The sequence below is a fragment of the Athene cunicularia genome (assembly GCF_003259725.1).
Source record: "Athene cunicularia isolate RWA chromosome 18 unlocalized genomic scaffold, athCun1 chr18_part1, whole genome shotgun sequence".
Lineage (NCBI taxonomy): Eukaryota > Metazoa > Chordata > Aves > Strigiformes > Strigidae > Athene > Athene cunicularia.
In genome coordinates this window covers 3,093,538-3,107,366 of record NW_020799123.1, presented here as the reverse complement: position 1 = coordinate 3,107,366, position 13,829 = coordinate 3,093,538, and the positions used below count along the sequence as shown (strand labels likewise).

Sequence of the window (13,829 nt, the reverse complement as noted above, 5' to 3'; positions counted from 1 at the left end):
TATGTGTTACTTTGATTTTATCCATCGCACACAGAATATCTTTATCTGTAAGCTTAAATATCTCAGATGAGCCAGAATCTCCTCACATGCACAGATTTAAGCTGGAAGTAAGCTCAAAGCAGTCAGACTTTGCAAATTTGAATAAAAATCATGCCTTTAAAAAAAAGCAGCAAAACAATACTGAGGATAGCCCAAAATATTTTCATGACAAATGACTTTATTCTATAGAATTTTTCCCTTGTATTGCTCTACCAGTCTGATGTCAAATGACATTTTTTCTTCATTTAACATAATTGTCTGTGAAATGTAACAGCGAAACAAACCATTAGCAAAATGCTGAGCTGTCAAAAGCAATCACTGGTTTCAGATCCAAACAGGGTGCTTTCCCTTCTCCAAAGGTACTCCTTGTGGTTTCCTGTAGAGGTTTTTTGAGAAACATCCAACACTTCAAGGGCAGCACTGTAGCCGTGAAGATCCAACCTGTCCCTCTGAAGAGAGCTGCCCGGGCTCCCTGCGCCAGGGCCCGGAGCTGCCCTGCAGACTCCTCTGTGCTTTTCTCCTAAACCAGAGTCTCCACCAACTTCAGTGGAGTGATTGTGGCCGCTGCAGATCAGGCAGAACAAGCAAAAGATGAGAAATACCCTATTTCAGCTGACTAGCTGAAAACAAATAAATGAATTGCCTCATACTGTACCACAATGCTCTGGCAAAGTGAAAGACATATAAACTAACCCTTTTCCTTCATGAAGTCCCTTCCTCTTTCACGTGAGTAACTCTTGGCTGAGCAACCTGAGTTTGCTTCAGGAATATTGATACTAAAATTGGAAGGCTTTGAGAGCTGGTGGGAATTGGAAGTGGGTTGGGTGCTCCATCCAAGGGCTCCGGATGGAGACTTCCCACAGGCAAACTGTCTACAGGCTGCATAGCCCCAGCCAGCTCTGCCACTCAGATGGAGGCGAGAAATTTTAGTGAATTGGATGTGAACTAGTAAGTAAAAGCTGCGTTGATGATTTCAATTCCCATGCTTTTATATTTCTTAACTTTTGAGCATGTAATCTGCAGCCTTTAACACAAACTGACAAATGAAGGATTCCTCCCCTGCAGAACCGTGGTAGTTCTTGGATCCATCATGAGCAAACTGAGCAATTCAATATGTAGCACAGGCCTCAGTCTACTTAACAACAGTAATTATCCATTAATTTGTGTTGGCCAGCCACTGGAGGGGGATGAGACAGCAGCTTCTCCAGAGGGTTCCACAGCTGCTGACTGGCAGGGGGGAGTGCAGGTTTGGGGTTCCCCAGACAGAGCCCCCATTGCTGGCTCCGCTGCTGCTTCCTCAGCCTTCTACTCTCTCTTCCCTGCCACCTCCTGAGTCTCGTTCTTTCCCAGTTTTGGACAGTTTCACAAGCTTGACGAAACATGAAGACGATGCCCTCTGCCAAATGTCTTGGCTTTAGAGCATACTGTTAGCAAGTTTTGTTTAAACAGGATAGCTTTAGTATGTGAGTTTGAGCATGTACATGCGCTCACTCTCACTCATACACATGCAGGACTTTCTTATAACCTTATTCCAGGGAATGGTTAAATCCATCAGGAGGATGATTCAACCAGAGGTTAAAAATGTCACCACAAATGGAGAATATCATGGGCTGTGTTAGGCAGGATTATCCATGGGTATCCAAACCCTGCCACACTTGCAATACGTAGGAGCTTCCCAAATTGTTCTATAGTCATTACTTCAAAGTAATAGATGGGAAAGGTGGTTCCTGTAATCTCTGTGTGCACCTAAATAAAGTGTCTTTCCCCTGATGTGCACGTGTAGGGCTCTGGTGGGGTCCCTGCTGCTCCATTCCCCTGGGAGTGCAGCCCCCTTAAGTAGCAAGACCAGTAACATGGCACTGTCAAAATGAAGATGTTTGTTAATTTTGTCTTTTGTTGTGTAAAAGGTTACATCAGCTTGCTGGAATAACATAGATTTTTATCACGTAGTCATTTATCATATAGTCACCTTAAATCTGTCTGCAGTTTGACTATACAGACCTTAGTTGTCAGTCTGATTGTTTGAAATTATGATTTGTTATGGTACTTTTCCTACATATTCACCATAATTGGGATCCTACCCTAAAACCTCAGACATAACGTCAGCAGAAACTATTCTTTCTATAAATACAACCTACTCTTTCTATAAGTAAATATGTGCTTATTATTTTTATTATTATTTTGCATGCATAAAACTAAATGGCTTTACAGTTTGCTGTATGACAAAGTGCATTCAGCTTTTCCAGTAACATTCTTGGTAAAATGGATCATACAAAAGCCTGCAGGAATTCCTAGCATGGAGATAGTGCCGCCTGAATTTTCCCATAGGCGGTGTTTAAAGTCAAATTGGGTTGTGACATTAAATAACACCATATGGTGTGTTCATTCCCTGCTGCTAGAACTAGATGCTCAGTGCAGTTCCAGTAGCATTTTACAAGAGTTGATTGATTTTGGGGTGGGTTATAGGTTCTCAGAAGTTAGATGATCTTGAAAAAAATGTAGTGTTTGTCTTTTAAATACCAGAAGCACATTTGCAAGGGCTGTTTGCATTAATATAAAACTGGGGGCAGGGCTATATGTATGTGTATATATAATTATGTATGTATAAAAGCTGTGTCAAACCTGTTGAGAACAGAACTTGGAATCAAACTCTACTTCAGATGATTAACTTTTGGGGACTTGCACAAACTATTTTAGTCCTCCAGGTGATTTTCTTTCTAAGGAGATGCCAAAAGCATTAATGCAGACTATCAAAGCTCCATAAAAGGAGTTTGCCATTTTTGTTGTATTTCTGAACCTTCAAAAATAGAGATTAAAGCACCTGCAGATGCAGACAGTACATTCCACGCATGGCATGCTTTCCGGCATCCTTTCATTTTGATTCTTCCTTTTTTTTTTTATTACAGTTCTTTGAGGTTCCGTTTGACTCAAATATGAACAGGACAAAAAACAGACCACTGGTGCGAGGACAGATCAGGTAAGACTATGCACACCTGCTCTGTCTAATGAGAAATGAGTCTTCACGTTGCTTTAATCTATCTCCAAGCTTCTCTCACTCTTCAGATGACGAAATATAGCAATTTCAGACAAAAGACTTAAGAAAGAAATGCACCTCTCTGTTATTTGATATTTCTTCATGTTTATAACTTTTATGTGAAGAGTTTGAGTAATCGCCTGTCCTCTAAAATGCTGAATTTCTCAAGACAGTAGAGTTTCTACTCGTGTTGTGTATTTCTTCATGTGTGATGTCTACATGCACAGCTTGGTAGCAAGCAGTTATATTCCACTGAACTTTTGCATTAGTCTGTAGCTATACATCTTCAAAATTTCACGTCTAAGAACAAACACAAAAGTGTACATTGTTTTTAGTGGTCACATTTATCTGTTAGATCATGAACTTTCACTTGGATCTCACAGCAGAGGTATCTGCACCTCTTTTTTTTTTAGTGGTTTTGTAAGGCAACATGTCTTTGCCTCTTCTACATGTTTAGCGTAAAGCTGGGGTTAAACTCACAATGGTGGCATCTTAGGAAAATAAAATAAAAATTTGTCATCATTTAGTTTATCATGATCCATAAGTAAATTCATCTCTCCCCTCCCCCCCCCCCAAAAAAAAAAAAAAAAAAAAAGAGAGAAGCCCTGTACTAGGATAGGGATTCCCTTAAAAAAAATCAGTCCTTCATTCAGTCTGTTTTCTGGATTAAATATCAGTTCAATTTCTCAAAGGCTCTTTTCCAGCTAAAAAGGCAAAGTGAAAAAGAACATCAACAAAAAACTCTTAACTTATTTGCAAACTAAAACTGAAGGCCCAATTCATAAATGATTCAACAAACAATTTTAGTATTGCATTTCCATGATTTGTGCCAAGGATTATTTATAACAAAATTATGTTTTCCCTTAGGCTTCTGTGAACAGTTGGTCCTGTTTATTTCTGTGTTTTATCCATCACCTTTGGAGGACTGAAAAAAATGTGATGGATGAAATTACAAGAAAATTGAGACAAAATAGTAAAGTGAACCTCGGGGGTGAAGTCACTCTCATTGTAAATAGTTAGAGCTCTTCAGTAAACTTGTTCCGATTTGTTCTCGAAGACGGTTCTAATTACAGATTCCTGAGTTGTGTTAATTTTATTTAAAAACATATTTTAGGGACCACTGCAGTGAGGGCATCTGTTGTACATACAGTTAGTCAGCTTTAATTGTGCAGTTCAGGGGAGCTGCACTTCTGCTCCACTTGCCTGTGGTCCTTTAGTCTGGGGAGAAGGAACACTCGTTAGGAGGAAAGATGGTGGGGTGATTTTTTTTTTATTAGTTTTTTTATCACAGTCTACTAGCATGGCTTTCAGTGTTTCTGAAGTCAGAAATAGAGCTAGGAATCTTTCTGTCAACTTTTGATTCAGAGAAAGAAATTTCTTTTATAAGTTTCCAGTGTCCTTAAATGAACTTCACTGTCATCTGAATGCACCACAGATTGGCAAAACCATATTTAACGTATTTTCTTACTTCCACCCCCCTTCATATTTGCTTTCACCACAAAATGGTAATGTTGGGGACTTCATGTAATCACTCATCAATCTATCTACCTGACTGTCAACAGCTAATTTAAAGTTCTTTAAAGTGTCACTTACCTTGAATAATGCTGGTCTCGTTCCCTGTAGACCATTGAACACGCAGACCTTGACTGGGGTTATTTCTTCTGCGGTGTGCCAGAGGAGAATAATCCGGTGCAAGTGATCTAACCTTGTTACATTTTGCCACATATTCCCTAGTGTTCCTTGAACTCTTTCCTTCCTGGCTGATTAAATAAAACCCTTAAATGGTTATGCTAAAACTAGTCAAAAATGGACGAGACAGAGATGGATAAATTGTATATAAGAGACTGGTGTCTTGGTTCTGGGAAGGAATCCAGAGACCTTGGGTATGTACAGAGTGCTTGCCCAAAATTTGTCTGACATTTGAGTTTTGACATTTTCTTCTCTTCAGCTGCTTCATATAATGAAACGTTTGCTACTTTTTAACTTTTGCTGTGTTACAGCATCTGTGCTATCCAGTGCAAATGGGGCGTTTTACAGTCCGTCTTCATTTGCACTGTTTGTAACTATATTGTGGTTTCCCTTCCTTTTTTTTTTTTTTTTTTTTTTTTTTTTTTTTTTTTTCCTTGTTACAGAATTGGTCAGCATGGGTAGCAGTTTTTGTATGGTCCAGTCTTGAGCCTGAGATCCCTTTTGAAGAGTGAGAAGGTTGTTAACTCTCTATCGTGTTGGCTCACTGCACCTCCTTGGAAAGGCTTTTGATGGTGGCTTTGATGTGAACTTCTGCCCACTGAGAAACTGCACTGAGGCCAGTGACATTTTTTGTAGAGGTTGTAGCATCACAAGACAATTTTTAGATGCTTGGGTGAGAAACAAGCCATTTTCCCCAATGAGAGGTCCCTGGATGAGCTGGCATCTATTCTAGATAAGCTAATTCATGGAGCTGAATCTTTAGGAATTGTTTTGCTGTTGTAGAGCAATTATTCCTGTGTGTTTCGCTTTGTGGCCTCCATTTGCAGCTTCAGCCCTAAGTTTTATTTAGGTTTAAGATCAACCAGCAGTTCTAACTGACTTCGCTTCCAACATTTCTCCCCCTCCATTCTCCCTGAAGCCTTCACTTTGAGAAAACAACACAACCCCCGCTATCTTGGCAACACTTGTGTGTGTTCATTTCCCTGCGTACACGTTCATGTGGTTCCCAAGCCCCCACATCTCTGCCTTTTCTACAAGTTGCCGAGGACTTGCAGTTCCCTTCGGTATCAGTGAGGAACCTCAGTAGCTTTCAGAGAAGTGCTCTGTGGCCAGGGCTGCCCTGTGGAGTGTGAATGTCATCATGGCCTCTGAGGTCTGGCTGGGGACAGAGTGTCATTATCTTACTGGTGACACTTCAGAAGTGTTTGAATTATGCAGCTTTGGCCTGACCACTGCTCCAGGCAGCACCCTGTGAGCCAGGAAACCAGTTCTGCAAAGATCTCTGGAAGGATGGGATTTGGAAAAACAATTGTCCTCCATCCTTTGTAAAGTCCTCTCTGTATCACATCAACTTTATGGCTAAAATAGTTACATAGAGGCTCAGTGTGCCCCTGCTATATATTTTTGATGTCATTTGGCCTGAACCAAACTGTACCGGCAATGACACAGAAGGGCTCTGCAGAGCTGGGCTCTGCTGTATGTAGGGACAAGAGTACATATACCTTATTTTCCAGCCTCAAGCCCACCGCTGATGCCCCCAGGGAATCTTCTGACACTGTTGCTAGATTTGTGACAAACAGCACCTGATAGTTCATCGACTGCTTGCTTTACAGTGTCCTATTTAATTTGTAAGGCTCTGAAAAAAATGTTCCCTTTGAGCAATGAGACGTAACCATCCTTATTCTCTATTCAGAGAGTAATCAGAGACATCCTGTTGCAAAAATAACAAGAGTAGACCCAAACACAGCATGCCACTAAACGCCATCCATCATTCCAGCCTGCCCACATGTCCTCCTCCCTCCTCTGACCCCTCCAGTCTTGTTTGGAAATACAAACAGCTTGAGATGTTCTTCATACTTCGGCTGCAGTGTTAAACTCATTGCACGTATTTGCGTTTTGCATTATAACAACAGCTGATACTATTTTTCCTGCTATGAATTGTTTTAATGTCATTGACAAGGAAAAATGTCATGTGCTCACACAACCTTAGATTCAACTGAAATGGCAGCAGCTTTTCCTGGTTTCCTGTTGGGTATGATTTATCCCCTTACTTTTTAAGGCAATGGATTTCATTTTCCTGCAGATTAATTTAAATAAATCTCTAGTATTACCTGCAGTAGCTGAGTGAGCTTAGCCTCGAGGATGACAAGTGTCCTGTTCCATCATATTGTACAAAGTTGCAGTTTTGATTGCCCTTCTGCATGGAACCTCACACACTCTTGTTACAAAGCAGCTGTTTTTATGAACTTACAGTACTGCTGATCTGCTGTGCGAATCACTCGTAAGAAACTTAGTAGTTGTACAGGAATAGTTTTTAATCTTAAAAGTCATCAAACAGTGTGTTCTAAATAACTAATTGACAACCATGTAAGACACCTTTCGGTTTTGCTCCTGCAGTATTTTGGAACTTGCAACTGTTTTCTGTAGCAAGTCCTTTGGCTTTGGTCTTAGTGGCTGCAGCATCTGTCTGGGAGTGGGGCTGGGATTTCTCCCTTGCTTTACATCCAGGTTTCCTGTCACCCAACCCTGGAGCATTGTACAGGCAGCGTTAGAGGATGGTTCAGGATGGAAGGGACTTCAGGATTGCTGCAGATTACCTCTCAGCAGGGTCAGCCCTGAGGTCAGACCTGGTTGCTCCAGGCTTTATCCAGTCTTATCTGAAAAACCTTCAATATGAGAATAATATGCTGTGAAATTTAATTATATTCTCCGTATGAAGAATATTTGCACTCTCAAGCTTGCTTTTCCTTGTGCATTTAAGAAGCTTTAAGTCTGTTAAGTTGGCAAAAGGTGGCACAACACAGATAATGCCTTGGCAAAAGAAATTATGTTGATTGGTGAATTTTTTTCCTAGAATCCCATTAACCTACTCAGCGATGCACAAGGACCTGTGTTCTCTATATGAGCTTCCTGCTTCTTATGGATGTAGTCAATGCTTATTGTAATTAATGGAGACACTTCTACCTGTTGTCATTTCTGAGTGGAGTGTTGACTTCGATCAATTTAAACTATAAGCCAAACTCTTGAAGAATCAGACCAAAAAGAGCTCCTAAGCTAGTGATGTTTCTCATTGATGGCTTATATTTATGAATTGTAGTTATAATTGCAGATATATAAGTTAGACATTCATAAACTGAGAAAATTGCAATGTGTCAAACTTTCCCTATTTTTCAGAAACACATTGCAACTATTTCTGTGTAAAGCTGAGTTTTCCACTTAGTTACATGTAGCAGATCTACTATTAGAAGTGTAACGAAACCAGTCCGTGCTGAAAAATGTGTGTGCACATTTTTTATGTGTGTGTGCGCATTTCTTTAAAAAGATCCTCCTGTAATCAGTGTTGATAACTCAGTGTAATTAGCTTGATTCTTTGCTTGCTAACTAATGTAAATCAGGAACACGTCTACTGATGTTAGTGGAGCTACACTGATGGAAGTGAGAGGAAATCCATGTCCTCAGCTTATGCTGAAACCTGCATTAAGCATTTAGCCAGCCCTGTTTTAAGCCAGCAGTTTAAAACCTCCCCAAGGGTTTCAGTACAACTTCAATTCCCATTTAAAGATCAGCCTCTGCTTAGCTGACTGGTCTGCTCCCTTGGGTGGTCATTTCAGACAGGTTTCATTCTACTTAAGTTAAAACAAATAAAACAAAAACTCCATAAATCTACAGTTCTTCAAGAATAATCATTTTTAAGAAATCAGATGCTCATTCCCTGCAGGGAAACATTCCAATATTTTGTTTAGAAAATACCTCATTTTAAAGGGACTGCCCTGAGATCTTTTTGAATGATAAAAATGTTTCTTTTTTCAGTGGGAGGCTTTCCTCTTGTTTAAACAGGGCACAATTCAAAGCAGACACCATCACGGCAGCCTTTTCAAGCATTTTTTTATCCTGTTTGTATTCAGACTTTATTATTTGAAAACAAGTAAATGCATTCCTTCCCCACCACCACCTTCCTGGCTTCCTTTTTTTTTTTCCACCCTGTGTTTTCCAGAAGCTGTTGTTGACTGTATTTGGTAAACAAGAAATTAAAAAGGCAGCTTTATATTTTTGACATGTACAATTGCTTGTAAAAACGTAATTCTTGCCTTTTGAACAGAAGTGTATTTTTTATTTTTTTCCTGGCATGGCTACGTCATGGAGATGGGGGGTGGGGGGGGGAAGAAACCTTGAGGCTAAAACATAGTTTAATGAGAATAAAACCCACATCAAAGGATGGACTAATGGAATGATATAATGCTTACTGTGTCACTTTCCCAAAGGGGATATGGATGACAGTACTTATATTTCAATTATCTATTCACTGCCTGCATAGGATGTTGATTAAATGGTTCTAAGGTATTAGAGTCCTTTTGTAGAATGCACAGAAAAATGGTGATACTGCACATTATCCTCAGATCAAAATGTGTATTAGCAGGAAATTATATAGCTCTAACTACATATATATTTTGTTTCTTAGGGCAATAAAGGGGGTTGTTTTAATAACTCTAATGTTACATTCAAATTCGTTTCAGTTGAAACGAAGAAATTGCTAGCTATCCAGCTAGAGCCTTCAGCTCCTCCTGCCTGGACCTAATTCTGCCGCAGCTCAACGGAGACATTCCTTTGCAGGCAGCTCTGTTTGGTAAATATAAATCCTGTGGAAACAATTGACCCCTCACGCCTTGCTGCTTTTCAGTTCAGCTGAGGGGCCTTTACCGCCAAATTATTTATATGAATTGTTAATTGCATGTGGAGCAGTTGATAAATCGGAGTACATTGTACATCGCCCCACGTTAGGAAGCATCCCAGATGCTCATGTATAAACCAGGAGTCACGGTGCATTTGGCTAAATAGCTGCTCCATCTGCTTATGGGGAGCGCTGCAGGGAAGTGATATGGGCTCCTAATGGAGTTGTCTTATCCTCTCATGTCAGCTCCTCGCCAGGGGGTAGAGCCCCGTGAGCTGGAGGGAACCAAGCTATTGTACACTAATCCTTCCATCTTTGTGTCCAGTATGAACAGGCCTCTTGGACATTAGTTGTAACCATTGACTCTTTTCTTTTTTAACGGACTAGTGATGAGTCATTTTTCTTCAAAGGTGGTGTTCAAGTGAATTTTCCCCCTTACACTGCACAAACAAGCAAAATTAAAGCTCGAAGCCCAAAGTCCTTTCCCCAACTTAGTGCAGTGTTCTCCTGGTGGCTCTTCTTCCCATGTCTGTCAAACATTTCAGGTTCATGTTTGTAAATTTTGGCTTAATGCAGTCAAAATCCCCACTCTTTGTTCGCTGTATTAGTATTGAACCTTATCTGGTTTAACCACAACAGCATCATTATTCAACATGTGCCAAGTGTTGTAGGAAGTGTCACTGCTCAACAAGTCCATTACGGAGCTGCCTCTGATTAGGAGTTGCTATACCCTGAGATCTGTTTACAGTAAGTCATGTTAGAAGTGCATTTCTTTCTGTGAAGGACAGAGCTTGTAACTTACATGTTATCAACTTATATGTTATAACTTGCACGTTATAACAAGTTATAACTTAACATGTTATCAACTTCTCAAGTCAGATATAAAAGAGGTTTTTCTTTCACTTTAATTGGCTGTACTAACACAGATGCTTGCTCTCCAGACTTAATGACTAGAAAAGCTGCATTCCTGAGGTTGAGATATGTGGAAAACCTCTTCAATATGTTTAAATTTTTTTTGCTAGACACATAGAATCACAAGGAATATTATATTATAAATCATGTTGTAAAGGAACATGAGCTACAGTGACTCATATTGCTGCCCATGTGTGACAATAATTATGTTGTATTCATGTACTTTGGTGGTATATGAAGGGGTTTTTTGTTTTTTTTTTTCCACCAAACATTTGTAAAATACAACTCCAGATTCTAACTGTAGATAAACTACCAAAATAATAGCACAGAAATCTCAATATACAACCATCCTCATCCTCTTCACCTCTCAGGTGAAACATAGCAATTACTTAAGAGCATGCTATAGAATGTTAAAATGATGTGAATATCAGAGGCATTCTTGCAGTGTTGCAGAGGAATCTGCAGATAGGAAGGATCTGTCTTAAATTGCAATTTGACAGGTTCATCTGCTCAACTGCTCTTCCACTTAATGGTGTCTGGAGCCTGATCCTCCTTCTGCTGCAGACCATTGTTTCTTGTCCTGCAGTCTGTGGCTGTAGCAAATAACTTATTTCCTTTATTTTCATTGCTCCTTGGAATATATTTCGAGTCAGTGATCCTGTACCGAGAATGGCTGGACTATCTTTTCTCTTTCTTATGAAGAACAGGTTGATAAATACTCTAGAACTTCAGTTTTCTTCATCTTAATGAGATTGAGAACTGGCCTGAGACTTCCTTACACACTGCTCTCAGAATGTTGGCTGAGGGCTCAGCAAAAGCACATGTTAGATTTAATCACTCTAAATCACAGCAAAATGTTTCTGGAGAGACCATATTATCCATCCTGTTTGTCAGCTGGTCTCTGGTTCTTAAAAAAAAAAAAAAAGAGAACTGAGATTTTGAAATAAAATGAATGGATTACTTAACTGCCGTTTTGTAAGGTTAGGTTTGTTAGGTTAAAGAGGTGGATTTAGTTTAAATATTATGGGAGACATATTTCAAATTTACTGTAAGTTTGTCTTGTAAGCACTTTAAAAAAATATTTACATTTTCGTGACTGCAGGGAAGCTGTGAATATTATTATTCACCCTTTCACTCCTACCTAACAAAGCCATATAACAGGGAGTGTGCTAATGCTCTGCAGGGTTGCTTAGAGTTGTTATGATTAGCATTCCGGTGTGTATAGCAAGCATAATAAGAGTATAAACATTTTATAAGTATAGGTCTTTTTCATTTTTAATTTTTTACTTTGGTTTATGTGACGAAGCCCAATTGGAGCTTCTGTTTAATAACAAAGGGCAACATAAAAAGTTGTATTTATGTCTTATGAAAGTGGTATTCATGTACTGCAAGTCTCGCCAGGGTTTGCTGAGCTATCTCATCCCAAACCAGTGGTTGCTTTGGTCTCAGTCCTCCTGACAGGCTCTTGAACCTGTGAACATTGAAAGACCAGATCCTAGCATCATTTGCCTGGAGTTAAACTGGTAAAAATGAGAGCAGGATTTGTTTAGGAGAGAGCTCCATGCTGAGGGTGGGACTCCTGATTTCTCTTTCTTCGACTGAGTTGGGATTCTTCTTGCCTTCTCTTAGCATACACATCGTGTCTTTGTGGAAACTTTCAGCAAAATCGATCGAACCAGTTTTGATTTACACAAGTATAAAAAAGAGAGATGTGTCCCTTTCAAGATGAAATGATTCTTTTAAATTAGCCATGTTTGTTTATGATACTTTTAAAGTCCCTCGTTCTGGCAGGGGAGATGAAACATCTGTAGCTTGGATTCTTGAGGAGTGAGGGGAACTAATTACTTCCCAGTTTGGTTAAAATACAGTGTTGATTATGCTTGTATACAATAGCAATACACAGCCACGACAGGGGGGTTGGACTCCATGCATGAGTTGTTTCTTCATTGGGAGAGAAATGAATTGACACAGATACGGGATATTTTATCCTAGTCTGTATTTATTCTGAACAAGTATATTAGATAGCAAAGCGAGTGCTGGGTTGGCAGTTTAGCGCCAAAACTCAAGAAGGCAACTTCATGATAAGACCCAGAGAGCTGTACATGTTTATTCATTGCTGAGCTCCATATCTGCCAGATTCTCACTGTATGACACTCCTTGGGAGATTCAGACATCACTCATGTAATCCTGCCCCATTTCCCTGCTGATGGTCCAGATGACATTCAAAACCTCATCCAGTTGGTGCTGATGGGCCTAACTGAGGCCTGTGAACTAAAGAAAGGTGTTAGGGGCGATTCCTTTCACAGAGATTTGCATTTTAAAAATGTTTATTTGAGGTTCAGGTCTGTAGCATCTGAAGATGCAATGCTTTGGTGTTGAACTCCTGATTTAAGTGTGCTTAAATGCTACCCGTTAACCCAGTTCATTAGACTTATTTGGGAGCACCTACACGTTTCATACCTTCTCTTAACAGAGAGTTCCTCCTCAGCTCAGATTTTGTGTTGCAAATTGGTTTTAGAACTTTTTCACTATTTTCCACACTATTTTTTTTACATTTGGGGAATAGTAGCATCCAATCTGAGATTATCAGCATCTTTGTTGTAGTTATTACCAGAAACCAAATCACAAAAAGCCAGTTATGAAAGCATAAGCAGGCAGGATTGCAACAAGTGTGTTCTGGCAGTCTTAAAAACTGGTAGCATTATACCCAGTTAGAGGGGATTTGATATAGAATTCAATACTTACAGTGCATGTAGAGCCTGATCTGCTGCAATAACATTTTTAGGGATGAGATACTAGACACTGACAGAATGTAAATACTAATTTTTAACCTGTTAAGACAAAGTTTAATTCATTAAGAAAAAAAATAGACTTGACAAAGCTTCCCATTTGTTTGCACCTCCTAAAAGACATCTTGTCAGTCTTCCATGGTAGATGATAGACAAGTGTGTATTCTGATATTTGGGCCTGATGGGGAAAAACTGAATTCCCAATTAAAAGTGTAATTTAGTTTAACATTTTAGTTTTAAAATACATCATCCTTCATCCCTTGTCATGAGTCATGAACTTTCTTGCATGACTGAGAGAGAATAAATTAATATCTATTAAGATCTTTCTCTACATTTTTTTCCCTTAAAATAGTACCATTTTAGCTCATTGATATATATTGTTCAGTTTATACAATTCTGGTACTTTGCAAGATTAAGCCTCAATCAGCAAATTCTTGCGCTTTTAGTAATGTTCAGTCACAGTGTACCTGTGGAAGATATCAAAAGCAAGAGGACATATTTCTTGTTTTCTAAAGCTTCTGACTGATGCTGAATCAGATCTACATGAAAGACATAAAGGGCTCTAGCAATATGTCCATTCTGCCAATGTTAGAACTATTTTTTTCCTTTTAATTGGAAAGAAATATCTCTCCTTGAGACTAATCCAATGTGTAATTGAAAGTTATGTTTGAATATAAAAGTATTTTGTCAGTCATGC

General features: G+C 39.3%; 1 protein-coding gene across 1 annotated transcript in view; it reads left to right on the top strand.

Moving 5' to 3' along the window:
* LOC113486753 (protoheme IX farnesyltransferase, mitochondrial) overlaps positions 1-13,829 on the top strand; it is a 103,253-nt gene that overhangs the window by 66,626 nt on the left and 22,798 nt on the right. Inside the window, exon 3 of the mRNA XM_026860973.1 lies at positions 2,946-3,016. Coding sequence (XP_026716774.1) covers positions 2,946-3,016 — 71 coding nt within the window. The remainder of the gene's footprint in view (positions 1-2,945; positions 3,017-13,829) is intronic.